Source organism: Empidonax traillii, unplaced genomic scaffold, assembly GCF_003031625.1.
Source record: "Empidonax traillii isolate 1590-97213 ecotype Southwest subspecies unplaced genomic scaffold, ASM303162v1 scaffold20:size5563877, whole genome shotgun sequence".
NCBI classification, from domain to species: domain Eukaryota; kingdom Metazoa; phylum Chordata; class Aves; order Passeriformes; family Tyrannidae; genus Empidonax; species Empidonax traillii.
In genome coordinates, this window is record NW_020955213.1 from 4,159,114 (window position 1) to 4,183,424 (window position 24,311).

The 24,311-nt window shown below is 45.2% G+C and overlaps 1 protein-coding gene across 1 annotated transcript in view; it reads right to left on the reverse strand.

Annotated features, from left to right (window-relative positions):
- Positions 1-24,311, reverse strand: part of GPC4 (glypican 4) — a 67,866-nt gene that overhangs the window by 21,103 nt on the left and 22,452 nt on the right. Inside the window, exons 2-3 of the mRNA XM_027899362.1 lie at positions 16,100-16,258; positions 2,415-2,806 (exon numbers count right to left, since the gene is read on the reverse strand). Of these exons, the coding sequence (XP_027755163.1) occupies positions 2,415-2,806; positions 16,100-16,258 (551 nt within the window). The remainder of the gene's footprint in view (positions 1-2,414; positions 2,807-16,099; positions 16,259-24,311) is intronic.

The window sequence follows — 24,311 nt, forward strand, 5'->3', positions numbered from 1 at the left end:
TTGTTACAAAATGCATTAAAAGTAAAACTAATTTGCATTCCTTTGGACATTTTTTCATAAAGAAGAGTTGAAGATTTATCCCTCAAATTAATCCCTGGCATAAGCAGTCATTCCACTACAACTCCTGAGTAAAAATAATAAGGAAGCAAAGTCAATGGACTCATTATACAGAGCTCAGCAAAGCCAGGCTAATCTATATGTAATGTGGGAAGCCCCAAAACACAACCGCAGAGCAGCAGGCATAAAAACATCAGCTTTTAAACTCGCGTCTAGAATTTCCCATTGTGTCCTGCAGAAACGTGATGTCAGATTTCCACTGAATGAGATTAAAACACTAGAGAAAAGATTATTATTTCTTCTACTGCTGCAACTAAACCTTAGGTATTCAGCAGCAGGGACTTTTGATACTGCTTGGAAAAGTCAATCTGTTGTAGAATTTCCAGTGCAACTTGTGAAAGTGAAGTGGAAAGTGCAGCAACTGTGATTGTCCAGGGCACGTGAGCTATTTTTGCAGCTGCGTGGGACTATGGGTAGCTTTCCACACTTGAGCAATTAATTCTAGGGTTGAAGGCAACTCTACACTCAAGGATCTTCAAAAGGGAAAGAGAAATGACGACGCCACCTCGGGTTCACGACTCTGATTCGTAACAGATGCGGGGACCGTAGCCCTTGTGGTTCCGTGTCAAGTCTGGAGACGTTTTGATGAATTCTGAGCAGATGGAGCATAAACACAATCCCTCACCCATGCACATTTACTGCCTATCAAGTGATTGCACATTCCCAAAACCGTACTGGGGCTTAACGGCCAGACCTCCCACTCGAATATTTCATCCACACTCTACGGCAGCGCAAACACCATCCCATGACCACAAGATCTGCCACACAGCCACAACAAGGGCCACCAAATCTAAAACCCCAACCAGGAGGTCAGTAGGCTTGGCCAGTGACCAGGCATACAGACACTTGACCTCCTCTGGCATCGACCCTGCCTCCCACCACAGGACAGCATCCCCGAGGCTGGAAGATTTTGTCATCTCGTAAGAGTGACCCACATGTCACACACAGAGCTCCACACACCCATCCTCAACCAGCAGCACACATCTAACACATCAGACACATCTAACTTGAGAGTCATCAGTACCAGACGGGGAGTCAAGGGGTCCAAAAACCTAAACCTGCCACTGCTAAGTTAAAACTAACTCCCAGAGCCTGGATATATTAGAATAGCAACTCTTGCCTTGCTAATATTCTCTGCCCTACCACACATGTGGCTTATTGCAGGCTGGTTTTCTCATTTCTCTTCAAGAAAAACTAACATGGAAGCAGACGTTTTTTTCTCCCTATCCTCAGAGAAAGTATTTTAATATTATCCCTGTAAGTTAAAGAAATTTGAATAATTATCTCCCTTAACAATGCTGCTTATGCTGCCGACAAAACTGCATTCCACTTCTAAGAGCGTATGAACAGCTATGCTGGTTTACTTCTTTCTTTTTTTTTTTTTTCTTTCCTGGCACTTAGGCTGATTCAAACTCCTGCCTGTTCTTTCAGCCTGGTGTTTTATTACTCTGTAACCAGGTAAAGAGAAAGTAAAACTCTCTCTGCCCGATTAAATTATTACAATAAATCTTCTACAGCCTAAAGGAAATGAGTTGAGTTTGTTAAAAGGAAATCACTAATATTTGTTATCTTACATAATTACTTTAAGGGGATTATTGATTGTTCCCTATACCATACACCTCTGACTAAAATTAAAGACAAATCTCATGTCAAAAAAAAAGTCACGCCACTTGAACAACTCCAAAGTGATTTATATGAAGGAGGTAAACATATAAGTAACCAACATATTTCAGCTGTTTGATCCCCAAAAAAGTGACCTTATCATAAATATTTAAGGTCTAACTTGTGCTCTGTGTGTGGTACCAAGCACAACTGGCATCTGCCCTGTGCATATGATTCCAGCTTCCTGTTATCACAGAAGTGCTATTTACTGATGTGAACTGCCTCTCCCCATGCCCAGGGTGAGGAGCAAATCACCAGCTGCTCCATAATGGATGCCTGTAGCATCCACGACTCAGTGTAATTTAAAGGCAATATTAAAAAGAAGATACGGCCATTACACAAGCAAACATGGTTATTTCCACTGCAGAAGGTATTTAATTTCCTGCTGTTACTGTTCCCTAGACAGGAGCAAAGCATCCACCTGGGGAACACCCCTGGTGCCAGGCTGCAGCACTAAATGGTGGTGTCCCCAGAACGTGGCTCTACCACGCAACAGCGCAGCCTACCTAGATGGAGCTTGGTCCCATTGTACTCAACTACCACCCACACCTTCAGGCACTAGCCAGGACAACAGGGAAAGATGCCATTCATCATGGGTCCATGGGACAGGGGAACAACCACGAGATGGAGCTCACCGCGGACACTTTGCTCACAACGTCCCTGGCGACGGCAAGGCCCTGCGCGAAGGTGCGGGCGGCCACGAAGGCTCGCGTCACTTGCAGCTTGAGCTTCCGCGGCACGTCCCCAAAGGGCTTCAGCTGCTCCGTGTACTTGCTGACACACTCCAGGTACTCGTCCGTGAAGTGGTACTGGGGGTTGACCAGCCGGAACATGCGCTCCAGCAAGCGCGCCCAGAACTCGTTGAGCATGTCCTCCAGGTTGACGTTGCCGCCCACGTAGTAGCGCTTCAGCTCCACGAAGAGGTCCTTGAACAGCTCCGAGTTCTGCATGTACAGCCGGCCGTACGTCCGCACGAACATGTCGTTCAGCGACTTCTCGGCGTTTTCGAGAAGCTCCTTGAAGAACTCTAGGAAAGAGGAAGAGATGATACGGTGAACATGGGCACTGGGCTGTGTGTTCACACACTTCTGCAACTACTGTTGCTTAACTGGAAAATTCAGCACAATGAGACCACCATCCAAATGAAATGGAAGGTTAAAGGACTCCCTAAAAATTTTCAAATCATTTTTATATCTCAAAATTTTTGATTACTCTTCATAAACCAACCCCCACAACCTCTCTCCAGATTGGATGACTTGCATGAGTGAAATTTCTTTTGATACAAATCTCAATACCACGATAAGAGTCAGCAAAAAGACCAAAAAAAGTGCACCAGTTTCTTATGTTTCAATTCAGCCATCTTAAAAGAAGTAATTTCAAAGCACAAGACTATCTGAAAGAAAAAAGGTGGTTTTGTTCAACAGATGTTTTACACAAATGGATCCTTCTTTTCAGTTCCTGACAAATTATTTTTCCAAAATGATCATAAACCAGCCTCAAAACCAATAAATTTTAATACATTTTAAAAACAAATCCAAAAATCTACCTTCTGGTTCTTTCTCCTGTCCTGCAAGTTCATCATCTCTCAGGGTAGGGCCTGTCTCTAATTACCTAATTGGTCTTGATTGCAGATGGGGCTTCAGATGCTTGTAGCAGTGTAAAAACCCCCATAATTATAACAGAATTTGCTCAAAATCCAAGGTTAAACATTTGGCAGAAGAACAAGAGATTTTTCAAATGACGAAGCACAGATGGGGGCCCTTGGGGTTTTTATCACTTTTTAAAAGCAAATCCCCACTTTGACTCACCCTCTGAGAGCACCAGACAGCCGAGAGAGCGACTGCTGCCAAAGTGCCATCACTGTGCCTTGGCAGTGCACCTACATCTCCAGCACTGATGACAAGCTCACCTGATGATGTCTGGCACGTCAGACGCAGTTTAAAGAACATGCCCCACCAAGACCATGCCACCAAAGCCTTGGCATGCGGGTCTAAGCACAAACTGTTTGCTCCAGCCCCGCGGGAACACCGGCACCCCGGGGCGCGGGCGCAGCCTCTCCGCCGCTACGCACGGCGCAGGCAAGGGAGCTTATTATTTTATGCATGCCACCAGCAATTGAGGATTCTGACCTCTGCTTTTCTGTGACTCGTATTCAATAAATATTCTTTAATAAAACATGCCTCTGTGGTTTTTTAAATCCTCAAAGGAGCAATGTTTAAGGCCAGAAGTTGTTAGAAGGAGAGGGGGTGGGGGGGAATATTTTGGCCCAGTGTGAATTTAAACCTTGTTAAAAGACATTAAAAGTATGCTGAAGTTCAGATTTTCGTCTTCAAAGCGCTCCAGTACAAACAAAGCCTAACATAGAAAACATTTTCTGGAAAAACTGAAACATTCCTTGAGTTCCTGATGAACAAAGTCACGGGGTCCAGTGCCTGACATGGCTGTATATAATGCAGCCTCTTAGGAGTACAAGAGAAATGATCCAGGGAAGAGGAGATTGATTTCAAACATCCAACACGTCCTCTGTCCAATATCAGCAGGAACCTCCACTTTCGTTCCCATGACTGGCATTTCCTCTCCAGGAAGATTTTTTTCTGTTGAGTTTATACTATAGAGATTAACTTGGTGTATATTAATTTCTAATTCACTTAATCATTTTGAAGGTTCACTTCCTTCCTTTGCTCAGACCTTTCAGTATCACCAATAAGTTGTTTATTTAAATACTTTTGTGCCAGGCACAAGACCTGCCAGATGCATCAGCAAACTCTTCAGTAAGAATTAGATTTTGAAATTATATTGATGGCAATTCTACTAGATAGTTCCAACCACCAGTCTAAAGAACCCAAAGCAACGTTTTAAGCCAAGAAAGTTATCTTTAGTAATACATACATATTACCATAACCAATGTATTCACCTGCTTAAACTCCTATTATTGGTTACACTCCAAAGTGAAGTTGAATAAACTGTATCCAGGCTTTAGAGCTCTTAATCTCTTAGCAATTTTTCATGTGGGCTAGAACTGGGTATGTTCATTAATTATCCTGAAAAAAACCCTGCATTCTAATTAGCAGCAAATACCTATGCACCTGCACTCGTCCAGCCAGCAGCTTTTCCTTGCCCGAAAGAAAGGTAAATAAAGGAAATGAAAACCTCCCACCAAAACCAGGCACTTCTAAAAGCCCAACATGACACTGCTGACAGAGGCAGCAGGCACACACAAAGCCATCGTCTCTGGCTCGAGCTCCAACCACATTTTCATGGACAGAAAACACCCGTTCTCAAGTGCCACTTCCCAAATAAAGAAGGGGAGGAGGGCAGAGGAGGCTGCGTGCCTGCAGCACAGAGTCAGCATCCACGCTCCCACCCGCAGAGCTTCCCTGCCAGCGCGTGCCTGCATCCCCAAACAAGGCCAGACAGGATGCCCTGGTGACTAGTGACAGTGGCTTTGCCCATAAGTGCCATTGCTGGCACCTTGAGGCTCCTGGGGTAGAGGTGAGATTGGGATGGTGGGGAGGAGTGACGCCAAGCATCACTGCTGGGACGAACCCAGCAGTGGGATGTGGATAACATCATCTTCCCCCATGCAATGCATAGCACTCTTAATTTGGTCACCAGCAGTGATTAAATTATATATATAGGTATGTTTTAGTCTAGCTATTAGCATAAGTCTGCATCCTCACTTTTTATCTCCACATCAAGAAATTGGCTTGGGCACAGGAAGGAACATTAATCTTTTCTCTGTGCAAACCACTGACAGAGATGTCCACAATGAAGAAAAGAAAGCCCAAAAGTCCTTTTTATGAGTTAAATGCTAATCTGACTAGTAACTCCCTACATCTAATTAGATATTAATTCTCCCCTTCACGGAAATGAGCTGATTAGCAAACACCAATGTAACCCAGCATTAACCTTGCCACCGCAAGAAGAAAAATGGCAGGTTCCTCTCTTACGTCTTGACTGTTTGCTGGGTAAAATAAATGACCACCTTTCATTTGTATTAGAAGTTGACTTGTTCTCAAACAAAGCAAACACACAAAGGCCTCGGTTGCTTATTTTACAGCACTGTAAAAGCACGTTTTACAGCTGTGTTGCAAGCAATCTGTACTCATTAAATTATCACTCTGACAGGCTTCCTGTGAAAAGCTGTCAAACGCAAACATTTTTCACAGACAACAAATCATACTTTGCCAGTGCTCTCTGAGACACTGCTATCTGGAGGGATGGCAGGCTCTATTTTCCCTCCAGTTATCTTGTTTAAACTCCCCGAACAAGGGCTGGCCCCTCTGTCGACAAACAGGCCCGGGCACACACACGGTTGGAAAGGGTTTCACAAGCTGACCTGCAGGAGCAGCACATGGCTCAAAGGGCTCCCTGGTTCTCCTGGCTGAGAGCAGAGTGTGGAAAGATAGCTGGGTTCCACAGAGATGATGGACCATAGACAAAGCATTGGGCTACCACGGCACAGCCAGCTCTGGGCCAAGCTGACACAGGAGCAAGTCCACACTGTACTGCTTCAACACACCTCTGCTTAGTCCCGCTGATAAAAAGTCACCTTCTCGACCAGCATGAATGCAGGGGTGAGGGTAGCAGTGCTGCTGAGCTGCCTGGTGGGACCAGAGCCACAAAACCTTTCCTAACACCAAGAAACAAGTTTAAAATTTGTCTGTATTGCAAAATAAATCCCGTGGATGCCATCGGCTTTGATGCTCAAAGGAAGATGACATTTCCAATGCAATTAACTTTTAGAGACAGAAAAGGCAGTAACTTGCAGTCAGGCAATCTACAGCTCTGGGCTCTGTTTATTCTTTTAACACGTTTGAATTTCAAGGTAGAATTTCAATTCCTAACATTCAGCGAGCACCTAGAGATGTCATGACATGGTAAGAAAGACTAGATGTGACATATTTGGTATCTCTGCAACAAAAATCCCAGGGAAAAAACAAGTCTCTGCTTTTAAACAAATCCTTCTATAAAGGAGCATAGTGGGAAACATAACCATAGCTACTTGGCAATTTCCTTTTTTTCAGGTAATAAGATGTATTACCTGTTTGCAGCTGGAGGGCAGACCAGCCCTGTCAGTAACCCAGCACAGGAGAGCACTGCATTTCCCCAAGGTGCTCCCACATGACATCCGATTCCACTGCCAGAATAATTCAAAATAATCTTTCTTCCAAATTGCAGATACATGAGCTAATTGAAGAAACACAATCACTCCACCTACTGTGAGACAGAGCAAATCCCACCTCCAGACAACACATTCACTTCCTTTGACTTTTGAACCCAGTATTTTTTTTGATCTTGGTTTCATCTGTCTCATATGAAAATATCCTCTTTTTTTTTTTTTTTCTTTTTTAAGTAAGAAGGGAGGCAATGTTTTCCTATTCCTCGTGCTAACATTTTCAGGTATGCTAAGAGTGGGATTTTCATACAAGAGGGCTTTTGCTGAGGAGAGCCAGGTGCTGTAGGGCACAGTCCTACCTAAATCAAAGGCAGCTCCTAGAAATGAGATGAACACATCAAAGGGGAACATTCCCCTCCACCCACAGGCAGGTTTGGCATTTCCCTATGAACACTGGTGACAAAGGAAGAAGCAGCAAAACTGCCTGGTCTGAGCTGCCTCCTGCCATTACCTGCCCTGTGTCAGGAGCAGAGCACCAGTGTCCTCTGCCTCCCCAGCCCTGCCCCAGGCAAAGTCTTCAGGGCTGAATCTGCAGCCAACCACTGCGGGAGGGCAAAGTTTTGCTTTTAATTTCTTGATCTTCAGGAACGAAACACATTTATTTCAGAGAATACTTTCACACAGAGAAGCACGTTACTCCACGGCACCCTGACTGCTCCTCTTCCAGCCACTGCAGAGTTAAACCATCAGTGACCCAGGGCTCAGCACCTGAAAACCCCACATTTTATAGAGCAAAGGAAACCTTAACTGTGGTGCAAAAAGGGTAGAATCTTACCCAAGGGCTGTTGAGCCAATATGCTCACTACAGACACCCATCTGTTGGCCATGCTCAGGTGTGCTGCTGCCATTCCAAAAGGAGAGCAGGGTTGCCACACACCTTTCTGCTCCCAAAAGCCACCAGACATGCTGCATTTCACATACACCAGCTTTCCTTAGCTTAGAGCTGAGTTTTCAGCTGGGCTTATTCTGTTTGAGGTCTGCAAATGAACTACACACACAGATCCCAGGTAGACATGCAATTACTCAATACACTTTAAAAAACAAATAAAACCAGGTTCAAGCACGCAGATGGAACATGCTGAATTTTTACAGGCACAATTAATTAGTTTCAGATAATTTGCCGCCCAGCGTTTCAGGCATACTCTTAATATGCTGTCCAGATTATGATTAATTAAGGAGCGTCTGTCTTACCAAAACCTTTAATTTGCTTGTCTGTATAGACAATTACGCTTTCTAATGTGTACAGGAGAACACTGCCACAAAGAGATTAATTATATTTTCTCCTTACATGGTTTACTCATAAAATGTCCACAACAGCAAGATGGATTCCCAGACGAATGCTCCTGCCCAAGCCACGGCCCTGCAGGCTGTGCCGCGGAGGGGTCGGCACCGTCCCAGCGCCTTCTCAGAGGTGCATCTGCGGCCGAAAACTCCACCCTGCAGCTGCTCCTACCATGCAAAGCAAAATTCAATCTGACAGATAAAAGGAATTTGGAAGAAAAGAGACCCATGTTTCACAGTTCTCTCTTCACCTGGAGGCTGAAGCCACGCACAGCCCATGCCACCTAGTCCAAAGCGAGAAGAGGGATTATTTTTTTTTCTAAATGTGCTTCATTATTTTTAATATGCCTTCACTTCCTTTATTGCATATACCACATTTGTAATTTCCACCAGGGAAAAACAAACTGTAGCTTAACAACCTTTTTCCGGAAGTGTTGAGAAACCGATGAACACATAGTGTTAACACATTTATGGAATATGAACTCAGGAAGGGCAGGGCAGATCCACAAGCTGTTTCTGTGTCCTGTTTTCAAACATGTGTTAGCACTTATTGACATGGGAAGAACTCTTTTCACAGAGCTTGAAGAAGTACAGGCTTAAATCTTGCCAGTGTCACAGTAACAGCCCCAACATGTGAACCCTGGAGAGCTGGGAGGAACAACATCATCTCCCCTAACTTTGCTTGATTAGTGAAAAGTCAAGACAATAACAAAAACTGGGCTACAGTCTCATAGGATAAAAAAAAGAAACAAACCGCCAAAACCCAGGATTTTTAAAAGTTCTTGTTTCTAAAGCACCATAGGGCTGGGTAGGAGCTCAGAAGAGCAGGGCAGAAGAAAACACAGTGCCAGGTACCACCAAGACACTGAGACTGAGCTCGCTAGAGAATAAGAAGCCATGAAGGAGGAGGAAAAACAATGTGGAGATTGCTGCCTGTGATTCAAGAAACAAATAGCAGCACATCGCATCCTGCTGCACACACCAGTCACCCCATCAAGAGAAATGCCCTTGGCCCCCCCTTAGTCCACTCTGCTCTGCCACATCCTGTGCAATAGGATGAGCCCAGTCTTTGTAGCCTCCTCCTCCCTGTTTTCAGGGTCTGTCAGTGCTCATGCATCCCATTCTGGGTCAGCTGTAGTGGGTTTCTCCTACTGCTCCCATGCTGCCTCCTCCTTGAGCTGGTCCATCATTCCCAGCTCTTCCATATCCCTCCTCGTGACAACAGCTCAACAGTACTCTTCCCCAGTGCACCTCCCTTGCAACTGCTTCTTCCTTTCCCTCCATTGTTTGCTCTTCCCTCCACTCTCCCCAATGTCTAATTTTCACTGCACCCATTTCTCAGTCTAAAATGACCTTTCAGACACATCTGTGATTTCTCAGCAGTTTCAGCCTGCTGACCCACATCCACCCCGTACCAACACGGCAACTTCCCACTCCAAACAGCAAGCTCACGTTCACCTGGAAGTGAGCTGCCTCCCACACCCCCTCAACTCAACGGAGCTTTCTGGGACACTCACTAAGGTATTTCACACATATGTGTTTTCCCAAGCTTCCCTTTCCACTGCTGTCAAAGAGTGCGAGGAGGGCCCGAGCTTCTGGTGGGGATGGTTTTCTTGTTCCCATTACCTCAGTTGCCCTCATCTCGTTAAAGTTGCACTGAGAGCTCTTCCAGCTGGGGCCGCCTCTTATTTGTTCAGCCAGCACAAGAATGGCTGTACACTGAGACATTACAGTACATTAAACACTAACAGAATAGCCCCAGCTCTGCACCGATGGGTTATTACACCCTCAAGTCCACCACAACATCCCAAAACAGCACCACCTCAACAGGCATTCAGAGGAGCAGCTACCAGCACCATGCACATAGGGTTGGTGGCTCCTTTGTGCAAGAAGGAGGAAGAGAGAGTTAATTTTAAACAGACAAACAATAGCTCATTGACTGGTTGACAGCAATTAGTAACCAGAGCGCATGGGGCACCTTTCCTGTAGCCAAGTACAAAGCCTGCTGTCTGCATCTTGGCTTTTGGGAAAAAACCCCAAATGGGTAAGGGCACCTGTGACCTTAACAGCAGAACTGCTTGGACCTGAGATCACAGGAGACCATTTGAACCCTCCAAGCCCATACACAAAGGGTTTTTGCCCATTGCTAAAGTCTTTGCTCAATTACAAGATCTAGTCTCTTTTTTTTTTTTTTTTCCCCTCACAACCTACTGGGCAGGAGGTTCCCCTCCCTTTGAGATTTCCTCTTTCTGAGATAACTTGACTACAGGATCTTTCCAAGCCTCCCAAAGAGAGGTCTAGTTCCTGCCACTTTCAGACAAGCATCACCCTCCTCAGTGAAGAGAACACTAAAATCATAGTGTCTTTGTATCTCCTTAAAGACCTCCAGATGGAGAGGAGCCAGTTGAACAAAAGCAAAGAATAAACAAACTTCCAAAGCACAGAGAGCAGACAATTTGTTTCATTGCTGTTGCAGTGAGTGGGAAAGCACAAGCAAAAGCCCACAAGCAGGATTTTATGAAGGAAGTGCGTTGGTGGGTGCTCCCATGACCCTGGGTATGCACTGGTCTGAAACCAAGTCTGAAGCCTCTCTGCAAGTGGTTCTTCCACAAAATTTGAGGGATCTCTTCAGTGTTTTCTGCCCTGGTTGGTATGAGGTTTGGTACCATCCCTTTCTGGAGAGGGAAGAACATGGCTGTGCCTTTATCTAGACATGAGACACACCTGGAGATGCCTCGTGCGTAGATAAACATGCTGGCAGCCAGTACTAACCCTGTGGTCCTGGGTGCCACGGACATGGGGGGACCCTGCCAAAGGAGCAGGATGAGGCCCTGCAGGCAGTTTCCAATAACAGAGTTAATGTGAGATGAAGGTCCCCAAAGGGCAGTTATTTTGGTAAGGCAGAGTGCCCCGATGGTCTGCCAAATTCTAACTATAGGAGCAGCAGGCCGGGCACCTGCAGGGCTCATCTTTCACCATTTGCCTCCACACTGCCTGAAGCAGCAGAAAGAAGACCACCAAAAGCTCTCCCTCCTCCCTTCTGCCTCCTTCCCAGTTACTAACATGTCCCAGTCATGTGCCCTGCTGCACCAGAACACCTCCTGTTAACTCCTACCTGGAGACAGCAGCTGAAAGCCTCGGGTTATCTGAACAATGAAAATTAAATTCAGAAACAAGATTCCAGGGTTTTTTTCTCCAGCTTTAGCACAGTTTGGAAGGTATTTGGCCAATGTTCCCCCAACCAGAATCTCAACCTTGGCCATATGCCAGCTTTTGGAAGTAATTCACACACGCAGGAGTAACACTGGTCTCACACTAGAAGGTCAAGGGCACCCTGAGATGCTTCAAAGACGCACATCATGATCACACTTGGTACCTGCAGCTACCCTGCCCAACATAAACATGGAGCCCACAAACAGGGATCCCTCTGCCCTCTACCTGTGTGGCAGAGGGGCTGTGTGCCCCACGGACTCGGGGACCCTTGGCAAACCCCTTCTTCCTGGATTTGGTTCCTTTCCGCTCATCATCCCAAAGGGGGTTCCTTTTACACTTCTGTATTTGTTTTATCTTAAATGCTAATGGAAAAGTCAGGGGGAGTGTATCAGAAACAAGACACTCAGCATTCAGCAGCTTCCCAGATGCTGGCTCGGGCTGTACCATTTTGTTCAAATCCTTCTGATGCCCGGGCATTGAGAACACCAAACCTCCTGACAGCCCAGCCCAGAAATGGACCACCTCTCATTCACCTCTTCATTCCCATACAACAGAGGTTGCAGAAGTTTGCTGCCTTCCCTAAATCTAGAGCACACAGAAGAACAACAAGATTTTAAGAGCAACAGCAAAAATACTTGTGAAATGCAGGGGCAGGAGAAACAAGGACTCAGTAGTGCCTCTGTTCGTGGGGGATTGGGGCTCTGCCTGCCCAGTCACTCTGCAACCAGCCTATACAAAATAATTTCTCCACCCAGAAAAGGGCTTGGCACAAGTTACATCTTCCAAGAGATTCAGGAGGTGTCTTTAATAAAGATAAAAGAACATCTTATCTAGGAAGAAACCAAATAGCGGAAACGCTGCAGAAGAGTTATGGGGTATGTCCTGTCCCAGCTCCAATTCCTCAAAACAGCTGAGCAATTTCCCCAAAGCACTGCTTGGCTAGCACAGACCCCAGCATGGAAAACTTCAGCCTCAAAGGGCAAAAGAGGTGAAGATTTGAGTTTACTAAATGCGATCGAACATTTATGCAGTCTTAATGTCACCATTAATTCTATTAATGTTATTAATCCCTGAGAGAGGGAAGGGGAGGGCACTAACTTGTGAGGACAGGGAACAGTAGATTTTATTTTAAAAAATGGGGGGTGGGGTCTTTAAAGCCCTGGCTGCTATAACTGCTTCTGTGGCATGAGATGTCATCACAGTGGCTTTCCCACAACTGTCATTGTCACGAGGGGAGACGCTCACTTTGCCAGAGAATCTCACCTATTAATTTCTCAATGAATCCCATAAACGTATCTGAGACTGGGAAAAATGGCAAATCTTTGCCTCTAAAGTCATTTAGCAACGGTGAATCCGACAAGTCACAAAGCAGTTTTTATTTTATCAGAAAATCATTTCCCTTACTGTTGAAAATATATACCTTACTGCTACACTGGGATCAGGCTAGTGGTTTAAATTACAACAGGAGAGACCTCGTGGAGCATACGTAACTGTACAGTAAGCAAATATTTAGACAGGATATATAAGATACGGGACTCCAAAGCTCCCAAGTTCTCCCAGTGCCTGCAAACCAAACACGCGCAGGAGGATCTGACGCTGTCACATTACGCATTAGGAGCCGAAATGGCTCCTGGTCAGCCCTCTGGGGATGGATAATCAGCAGCTTGTTCCATGCTCCCGATTAAGAGGAGATAATCCATTTCTGTACGGCTTTGGTGTCAGATCAGAGCAATTCTGGCAACAGTTCCAACAGCACACAGCGCTCCAGCAACAGCTGATGCAAACACTCCAGAAGCCACAGGGCATCCCAGCCTCCATCCAAAGGACATGCCGCCACTTCGGCTGTCCTTCTGCAGCAACAACTGCTTCAAAGGTCAAGCACATAACAGAGGCAGTACAGGTTTGCCTCTCAGACCTGAATGTCAAGGCTGAGAGATCAGAAGCCAAAGAACCCACAACAAAGATTTCCAAAAGGCTGGAGGACAGAGTTTGCTGCTTGGGCTGCATCCCGGAGTGGCCATTCGCAGCATAGGGATGTGTCACTCCACTAGAGAAGTATCCATTCCACTTGCTGGAGTGAATTTGGTCTCTGTAATAACTCATCTTGCCTGCTCAGTCACTCCACACAGCTGTAACGCAGTGGATTTCATGTTAAACAGAGAAAGGTGCACAGCTCGTATTTGTCAGCTTCATTTTCATTTGAAAGGATTTAGCTATGAGTAATAAGGAAGCCCTGAAGAGCTGCAAATGGTAAAATCAGAGCATGGTTCCATGTAGAGGAAGAGCTCTGGAAGGGATCATGTCCTTTTCCAGTCTCATCCCTAGAGATCAGTACAAACATATGGGTCTTGATTGCCTCTCCTTCCTGTAGTAGTTTGGGCACACAACATCACAAGTGTGGGATGAACTATGTTAGGCAAGAAGAACTCAAACATGCAAGGCAGAACTGAGCACAGCTGACCTTATGACCAAGCACCAGGACAAAAAGAAAGAAAAACCACCCCACAAGCAGCCGGACACTCAACAGCAGGCTCTTAAACAAACAAAACACAGCAAACTAGGGCATGGAACTCCAAAATTTTTGCAGAAGAGTCTGAGAACCTCAGAGGGGAGACTCCTCAACCTGCCCCAGCTGCCAGCAGGAGCGCTGTTGAAGGTGTGCCTCCAGCTGCCAGGTGACTGGGCTGGAGGGAGAGAAGCAGTCATGATTACAAGTCTCCCAAGAGGTAAATGATGGAGGGCGGTAATCAGTTCATCTCTGCTTCCACTCCAGGTAAGATTAAAAAAATCCTTAAACCAGCTTTGTCTGCAGCAAATGCAGATTTAGATCTGATATTAACAAACACTCAAAGACAGAGCCTGGGTTTGGGACAGGCTTTGGGACAGGATGAGGAGATTGCTAATTCTCCTTTATTAGTTTCATACAAGGCAGAGAAACACCCTTCAGGGACAGGCTGGGCACAGTAAATCCAGCTTTCAGGAATAGCTGAACACCATCCCCTTCCACACTTGCCGGTCAAGGACTTTGCAGGCTAAAATGGGAATGAGACCAGCACAAGGGGACAGGACACTGCAAGTGTCTGACAGGAGAAACACAGAGAACAGACAGAACAAGCTTGTACAGGGCTCCCTCCCAAAGCTCACCTATTTTGAAGCCTTGAGCTTCAACAGGTAACCAGCTCAGCTTGGCTTAATATCCCCCTGCCTTCATACAGCCCTGCAGCCATTTCTCATCCCACAAACAGGCAGATGCACCTCGCAGTATGTCTGCTCCACGTCAGGGATGCTAATGCAGTGAACTGTGCATGCTCTTTGTTTTCAATGCAGCATTTCAAAAAGCCTCATCGTTCATTTAAGGTGAAGCAGATGCTGTTCCTCTGGTCTCTTTGAAAGGGCTTATCTATGGGCTGGATTTCATTAAGTGTCTTGTTCTGCATTTAATAAGCTTGCAAGTCTAGACACTTTGGTTCTCCCTCTATCACCCCTTGGTGTACCAGCAGGTAGAGACAACAGAGGTTAAGAGGGAAATATTTAGCTAGCAGATTTAGATGCTATCAAGATGATTGCGTAATTCCACTTTGACTCACTGCAATTTCATACCCAGGGATTTTTTCCCTCACCCTAGTGCCAATACCTTTTGAAAGAAAGAGGCTGCTACCTGCTCCAGTAGCTAAGGGGAGCTTGCTAGGAGGTTCAGGGCACAAACTTCGGGATACTCATAGAAAACTCACGTTGAACCAATGACTAAACAAGGGAGAAAAAGGTCCAGAGAAGTTGCATGGTAGAATCACCCTCTACTACCAGATGGTGATATACAAGCAGAACAACTACCTGAGCAACCCAGTCCACTCAACTCATCACACATTTGGATCTCAGATGGGTGCTGTGCCTGATGTCTGGGCATCGACTGCAGCTGTTTGCAAGAGGTGGTCTCAAAAGAAAGGCACTGGGCTGCGAGGCAGTGCTGGAAGGCTGTGTGACAGCTGCCTGCTAAGGGAGCTTCTTCCTGCAGCTCCCATGAGCCAGGCATGCCCTATGGAGACCCAGTCTGACAGGACACACTGTGGACCCGAGGGCAATGCCGAGACCAGTCATTTGCTTATCTGTCAGCAGTTCACATCGCTGCAGCGATGGGAATTCAGCCGAGACTTGTTCATTTTGCTTCTGACCCTGCCTCACACTTGAACCCTCAGCCTCCACACAAAACCAGCTCTGTGTTTATCTGTTGCTCTGCTTAGCCCCAAAGGCTAGAAGTGAGATGGATACAAATCCTGTGGGTTCACAACACGCTGGGAAATATCAGCATTGTTGTGGATCGGGGCTGCAAGACGTGCACGTTACAATTACACGCGCTGCGGGGATGTACCAACAAAACCAACTGCAATCTTACATTAGAGCAAAATGGCTTTTCAAAAGATTAATCAGAAAGAATGATCCCTCTCTTTGGGAAACAAGCAGCCATAATCAGCAACTATTTCTCTCTCACGGGATTGCAAAACAAGGCATGCTCTGCCCTCTGAGCCACGAGTCATGAACTTTCCCAGCAAGAGGGGAGACAGAGCAGAACGACTGCACAGAGAACAACCGGATGGGGATTTTTTTATATTTTTATCCCAAGGAGAGCAAGTTCAAGGTCTCTGCACTTACCATCAAACTTCTTGTATCGAGAACTAAACATGGTTTGTAGGTGATTGCTAAGCTCTACAACGGCATTTCTGAAGTCATGTTTACTCTGCTGACTGTACTTCTCCTCCATTTCTTGAGAGCAGCATGTGTAGCCTTGCGAGCAGACTTTCAAGTGGTCGCCTGAAAAACAAAAGAAAATATCCCAAGTTAAAAGGATTCTCTACACAAGGGCAAAGAGAGTGGCTCGCAAGGCAGGGGGTGCAAGGACCTGTAGCATCATCTCTCCCAGGGAAACCCCCAGCTGCAAGTGCTGGACCAGGCATATCATACTTGACTCTGTAGAGGAAGTTTATAGCAACACATCTAAAAGCCTTGTCTTTCTGCAAGAACATTAAAAAGTGTCATCTTATTTATTCAGTTAATAAACAGACTAAACAGATACTCATCCTGTAGAGTATAATTTGAAGAACCAGAAAATTGACCTGTATATACTATGATAACTTCCATGAAGTTTTTGCTCTTTGAATTACTTTCAATTCATTCAGTTAATACATCACATCAATGGCAATGACCCTTTTAGTACAGGTAAGTGCTATTTTCTTCACCCTTCCCCTGTCTAGTTTTCAGAGAAGATCCCTCTCAGCAGCACAATTACCACTTGATATTAAAATATACTTTTTTTTATGGAATGGTTCAGGAAAATGCTTTATATTTTCCACCTCCTAATTTTACAGTTTTCTGTCATCATCTGGGGTGAGTTTGGGGGTTTGTTTTTGGAAACTTAAACCAGATTTTTTTTTTTCTTCAACCTGAAAGATAATTCTTTCCTAAGAGTCATCTGGCTCAAGCTGGCTTGGTCAGAGGGGATCATCAAGTGCTTCAGTATCTTCCACAGCTCCATTTCAAAATCTCTGAGAAAATCTGGACACAGGATCTGGCCCCATATAATTTGTTTTTAGATGCCTCACAGCAGTGCAAGATGAAGCTGCCCCCTTCCAGCATCACCCATAGAAATGCTGGTCTCAAGTTTTGTGGGCCAAGATAAACCCTTGGCACAGCAATCCTCAGATCCAGTTCTCTGACAAGCCCCACAATGCAGCACTACCACAGGCAGGTGGGCTGATGCTAAAGTGGTTCAAATTTGAGCAAATTGTGCAAATCTTTGTCAACACTGAAGATACGATCAAAACAAGCAGCTAGGATGAGAAACTCATCCTTCCAAGTCAGATGGTATTTTAGAAGACACATCCTACACGTAAGCTGCTGCCTTCTCTCCCATTTCACACCCTGCTGCCAAACCATATCCTTCATTCTGAGGAAGCAGATGGAGAAGAGAAGGCTCTTCCCTACCTGCTCACACACTGGAAGCTACCAGCGACCTCCAACTATCGTGGAGGTTCAGAGACTCCCTGCCAGAGCTGCAAAGGACTTGTCAGCCCCTGTGCAGAAAATAACCTCTTCCTGACAGGCTGTGCACCACTCACTTACCCAGAAGCCATCCATCCTACCTGCTAGAGCATCAAAAGTGGGTTTAAAGAAACAAAAGCAGTTTTTGCACAGTGCAAAACAAAGCCTGCCAATGGCTAATGCGAGTGGTTGATGCTCTGCCTGCCTTGTACAAGATTTCTCAACATTTTTTGCCCACATATCAAACCTCTGTATCACTTTGCATAACCTTCTAGTCCAGAAAAGTTAGTGTTTCTCCTTACAGGCACTTATAAAATTATTTCTATCTTATTTTAAGATGGTCCATATCTGTCTATAGAGAGAGAGGTTCCTAGGAACCTCTCCTCCTGAATCTACTTCCCTGTTGCACTACAGGGTTTGTTTGTTTTCTGTGGCATTACAGAGAGACCTTGACCAGCAGATAATTCTGTCACATCTAATTTATTGCACAGGCCCATCCACTGCTCTTCAATTACAGAAAGCTCAAAGTCTGCTACAGGAAGCAGCACTGCTTAGGCAGCCTTCAGAAAACACAGAGAAATTTTGTTGTCTCCTTACAGATATATTTTTCTTTCATGGACAATTTCACTGTGTCTCAGAGGAGCACTTCCAGCAGCAAATACACAGCACTAAGGGGTGCAGCACCAAGGGACGCAGCTCCAATGAGCTTCGTAAGTCTTTTAAAAGAGAGGAACAGGCGCACCCAGAATTTCAGATCCTGCCTAGTAAATCCATCCTGGACACCCCTCTCTGAGCCGGTCTTACCAGAAAGCATTAAAAAAAAAAAAAGTGCCCAAGCACCACTGCTTTATTTGACTTAGGATCTCTTTGCTCCAACTCCAATACAGGACTAAGGACTCAGACACAACAGGAACCATAAATAGCAGTAAAGCAAATTCAAACTTACTGATAGTAGGATTTCTTTTCCTGCTTACACTTCGCAGACACTTCTGAAGTTGTCCACAGATGCCCTAGGATCCCTAAGACATTGGCTTTAACAACTTCTCCAATTTATTTATGATTAAAAAACCCCTACAAGCCCAATGTATTTTAAAAATACAAGTAAGAGTTTAACACCTATTTATACTATTAAACTAAAGTTACCATTCCATCTAATGTCACATAGCAAAACCATTTTCTTTAATCCCCCTTGTCCCAGATTTGACGGTGCCTCTCAAGGACACGTGCAAAGCCAAGCAAGGAGAACACTACTGACAGTAAATCAAGCTTGCACAGATCCCATTTGGTTGATCATTAAGAAATTACGCTCCAAAATGCAATTCAGACATTCAAAAATGAATGACCAAGCAATCTAATTATGGAAGATATTTCTCAGTCATGTCAGCACTATGTGGTCTTGGCTTGTGATCAAGAATTAGGTCTGTCTGGAGCTGAGGAGCTCCGGCTACTCAGTGCTAATCATATGAGGATGCACTGTGTTACCCAGCATTAAAAAACCAGAAAGTTTAGGTCTGTGGGCTGCTTCTCTAGCAGTTTTCTTACAACACAGTGGGAGATGCCAATGGAAAGTCCCTAGGAGACACGAGGGGTCCCAGTTTTTCCACAGGGAGGTTTGCCCTTAGTGCCACCACATCCATGAGAATATAACCCCACTTGAGCAAACCGACAGGCACTGACACAGTTGGTGAGAAATCTCATGTCTCGCCTTTTAAATCGGCTAGCAGAGCTAATCCATTCAGGATCCATCCACAGGACTCATCCCATTCTCAAATTTGCAAGGAGAACGACGGAACATCCCAATGTCCCATCGCATGCTTCGGTGCTGGATCCATCATGTGCCCCTTCGGTGAGCAGCTGCGGTGTTGGGAACTGCTCGCACCTCCATGGGCATGGATCAAGGTATCGTCACACAACAGCTTTCAAACACAGCAGCGCTACAACCAGGGAAATGGAAGCAATGAAGCCTGGAGAGCCATCACTGCCAGTGGCTCACATGAGCACGGACCAGTCACGTGCAGGCAAACCTAGAGCCAAGAGCAAAGCCAATGCTCTTTGTCCAACTGGCAGTGGACTCCTCTAAGGAAAAGGAGGAAAAAATACATGTATTTAGGCATTCTTCACAGAATTCTAATGCTTATGTATATTATGTAGAGAACACTCATGGTGTACGCTGTCAAGGACACATTCAGCAATAATTATCTCCCAAGTTAAAACTCATCAAACAATGCCCATACAAGGCAACTCTTCATCTACTGTTGAGTGTGAAAAACTCGGCAGCTTTTGTAATTTATCACCATGTGAGCACAGCAACAATATAACACTACCACAGCCTCCTTTCAAGTTGGGCTTTTTACTGAATTGTTTGGCAGGGTGTGCAATCATCACATCAGGGGCTGCATGGCAAAAAGAGCTTAAGTAGCAGAGACTGACTCCACATATCTACCGCATATGCACACCATCACCACAGCTTGTTGTGGATTTGCAGCAGATCTTTCCCATGGCCTGTTGCAACGAGACTTTTTTCTCTATTTTATGATACTTATGAATACAGAGAGAGAAACGAGGGACTAAAAATTATGAAAGGAGCTTGCTCCTTGGCCAGTTCACAACACGCCTCTTGACAACAGAGGTGGTGGTTTAAAGATTGAAATGTGATGGTACATGATGTTACCATCTGTACATCCAAGGAAATGTGCTCAGAAAGGTAATCTTGCAAAATTATGATTTAAGCCATTACAGAAACACCATATTTAGCAGACTCCAGGCACACAGAGTTTCTTCCAAATCAGGTAACTATTTTGCAATGTGTTGGAAAACAAGTTTTCAGCAAATGAGTAAGTGAGCAGTGTAAACTTGGGGGCTTACACTATACTGAAAAGCAGTTCTCTTTACTGAATAGTTTTCCAAAATGTTGTTTCTGGATGTCTAACATGCCTCCCCAGCCTGCTTCTCCTCACTCTGGCCAAGTTCATACTTTTAGTACAGCTAACTGCAAAAATAGATAAACTTTCAGAAGAAGTTTGCTGCGAGGTGGGGGGGAGAGTATTTTTTTTAAAAGACTCCCATACACAACCTAGCCCTTCACTGCAGTTCAGTAAGCAAGTCAGAAGCGGTTTATAGTCTGAGATGTTACTGTTGGGTTTGCTTCCATGTGAGAAATCAGGTTAGGGTAAGGTGGGGTGGTGGAGGAGCAGAAGGCAAACACTGCCAGGGAACCAGTGCACAGGGCCACCATTTCGACCTGATGCTCTGCCTGTTCCCTGTAGCACACATGCGCCTGTGTCATCTTTAAAGGAGTTTTATGACTTCCTCTGAACCAACTACTAAAGGAATCCCGGACTGTAATGCCAGGTCCTAATCCGATTTCACACTAGACTTGTCTTCTAATTATCACAGAATATTAGGCTTCCACCCATCATATATAATTGACATGCTACCGAGGCTTTACAAAACCCCCAACAAAGATGACAAGAAACACTAGCATCACCCCTGAGCACAGCTCCACTGCTCCGGCCCCGCATTAACAAGGGGCAAGAAGAAGAAAGAAAAGCGTGAGCCTGTGATCGACTCCGGTGGAGTCATCGAGACAGACATGGCTACCGAACTGTCCACTCAATCTGATCACCTTCAATTTACCAGAATACAAAAAAATGCCCAGTTTTCTTGGCTACAGCATGATCTGGGGATGCTGAACACCCCTGGGAATGGATCATCTTCAGTGGTGCTGCTGTAATCCCTACAGGCTGTTTAGGTATCTGCTAACTAAGAGCACAACAAAAATGCAGAGAGAGTCTCGGCATACAGCTGTTTCCAGGTGAAATGACACCAAGCTGTGAATGCCAAAGGGAGGAAATAAAATCCAGCTCTGGGGTACACCATGCACCCAAAGCAACCCTGCCACCTCCTCCCAGGCTGTCACACCCCCACACTGCTTCAATACGTGCTTTCTGCTGAGCAAAAGCAGCAAACTTGAATTTTTAGTTGACGGCTCTTATCAGTGCTCTCCTTTTCCACTGGGTGGTCAGTGTTCTTTGCTTGCTTTAAAGCTGTGCTGCAGCCAGCCTTGTGTTTATTTTACTGGGGACAATACTCCTGTGGAGATGGTCGTGTGCCAGGAAGGAAGAGATGTAAAACAGCATTGAGGTCCTGCTAACAGCAGTGACACATCCACCAAGGGCAGCAGAGTTAGAATGCTAAGCTCACATCCTGCAAACGACACAGCATTGCTGGAACACTGATCAGAGCAGGGCGAACCAGGCTGGCACATTGGGAGCTGTACTTCTCTCAGTGCTCCCAAGCGCACTGTGTTACATCCATCCCGAACCCTTACTTCAACTGCACACTTCCAGGAGAAGCACTTTGTGCAACATTTATCACCAGACACCAAAATAACATACCCCATTTCCAACGTAAATAATTTCTCATTCTAAAGGCCACCATCACACAACCAGAGTCAGCTTTCCTTTCTTCCCTACTGGAAAGATTTCTAATTCCTACTGAGATCTCAAACACAAAAAGCACCAAAAGAGAGAGCACACCCCACGCACCCAAACCCAGGTCCTCACCATGAAGGTCAGCAGCCAACATCACTCTCCACCCAGGCACAGGGCTCCAGTCCTTCCACAGTCACAGGTTTTGGTCCTAGATTTAACCATCATGGATTCTCATTTCCCCCCCCAAACCTCTTTTTTCCAACCACCCAGGATTTTTTTAAGCCAGAAGAGATCCTCACGTGTAGTCAGCTCCCTAGAGCTGACTGGTAGGGTTACAGAAGTACTGCAATTTGGCAGCACATGCCAGCGTGCACCATATGTAACATCCACTCAATTAGCAACCGTTTTATATAAATGGTTTATTTGCCTTTTTAATGTTAAAGCCACTTGTTTCCCTTGCACTTCCACTTAGGTTATTAATCAATGTGCATTTCAGTTTTTTGCTGATTACTCTAATGGCACAGAAAAATTCCCCAGACTCACTGAGAAAGCTTATAATATTGAAATGAAGCCTTTTTTTTTTTTTTTTGTAAACTTGTCAAGCAGTCAAAGTACACTCTTTGATACCCAAACCAAAGCCCTTTCACCTATGCTTAACAACAGTGAACTATTTTCAGTTGAGCTTTACTGCATCTGTTAACTCAGCTGCTAATCCATCTTGCAGGGCCGGGAACCACCAGTGCACACAATACCTCAGTGACATACCTTCCTTCAACACAACAAATAATCCTAATTATTTCCATAGCATGTACCTACAGTTACTTAAAATATTGTACACAACTGAGGTCTGTCTGGCTTCTCTTTTTCCATTTTGCTTTGTTGACAGCTTCGGGTTCCCAAATTTACTGCCAAGAGGGTCAGAGACTGAAGAGAACAAGAGAGATTTATATCCATGTGTGTACATTAAGCCAAACACACATTAAGAACTTTAATTTTCTACTGGAAAGAGCAACTTAGGACACAAAGAGGGCTCTTGCCTTCCACCCGCCCAAGTCCAAATCACCACCACAAAGCTCGTCTTGGAGATGATAGCAGAGCCAGGTCCCTGAAGGACTGTCTGCTGAGGTCAACCCAAGTGACTTTAGGACATCCCTCCTGGACAGGGACAGACCAGGAGAGCCCTTCCCATGCTCTTAAGGTAGCTCTTCAGCCCCAAATAAAAGAAAAAGATCTGTCACTGCTTCCCACACCAGTCCAGAGAAGCATCACTGGTCAACTGCGATCCTCTCCTGCCCAGCTCTCACATTGAGGTTGGGGCAATGGAGAGGTTCAGGTGGAGATCCCCAAGGACCAAAAGCTCTCTACAGCACATCTGGGCTGGGGACTCTGCCCTTGGCTGCTGATGTCCAAGCAAGAAGTATGCAGGACCTCACCTTGAGCGGGGTTTTAAAGGTTCATTGAAAGTTAAAACTCTGCTCACCTGAGGAAAAATACCATCACTGATTCATTTCCACAGCACAGCCAACAATTTCCTACCCGACAGGGTGGCCCGAATACTGTAAGGTTTTACACCCTGGAAAAATATGCCATGATAGAGCTTGCTTTCATTCCAACAAACAGGATATTGAGTCAATTAGTGGCACACCAAACACAAACCAGACAGATGAAGATAATGCATTTCTGCAAACATCAAAAGAGAAAGAAACCACACAAAGACCTGAATATACAAATAAGGCAAGGGGGGGGAGGGAGGGGGAGCATTACAATACTACATAATTAAACTTATTATTTAAGCAAATTTAGAGAGGAAAATAGCTCTGGTTAACTGGAGGATTCTCCTTGGCTCTAGCTAAGACAAAAACCTTCAATGAAAACCAAGAGTTGTTTCTTAATTAAAAAAACAAAACCAAAAAACCCTACTTGACATCGCTGAGTGAGAACTTCGGAAATGCAAATTCTCTTTATTATCACTGAATTCTTTAGGCATGAAATAGTTTTCATAACGTGTCTCTGCCTACATGCCCCAAGTGAGCAGTGTTACACAACGGACAAGGTATGCTGAAAATTCTCCCTGGTTATTTTCCACTTCTCTGGTGAGAAGGATGGATCCACAAGGTATACAATAGACCAATCCATCTCAGGATTACTGAGACAGGTAATGCCCCTGCCCCTCCACCAGCCACCAAAGGACAGCTAGAAAGCCAAACACCTGCAGTCAATATTTTTACCTTTACATAAAGATAAAATAAAAGTCCTTGGGGAGGGGGGGGGCAGGTAGGGGAAAGCTGCATACAGCCAGTGACAAGACTTGTAAATTCAACAGAGCTCGTCGTTTTTACAGGGGTAATCCAAGAAACCTCACCAAGTATAATTTCATGCAATTAAAGGGGGTA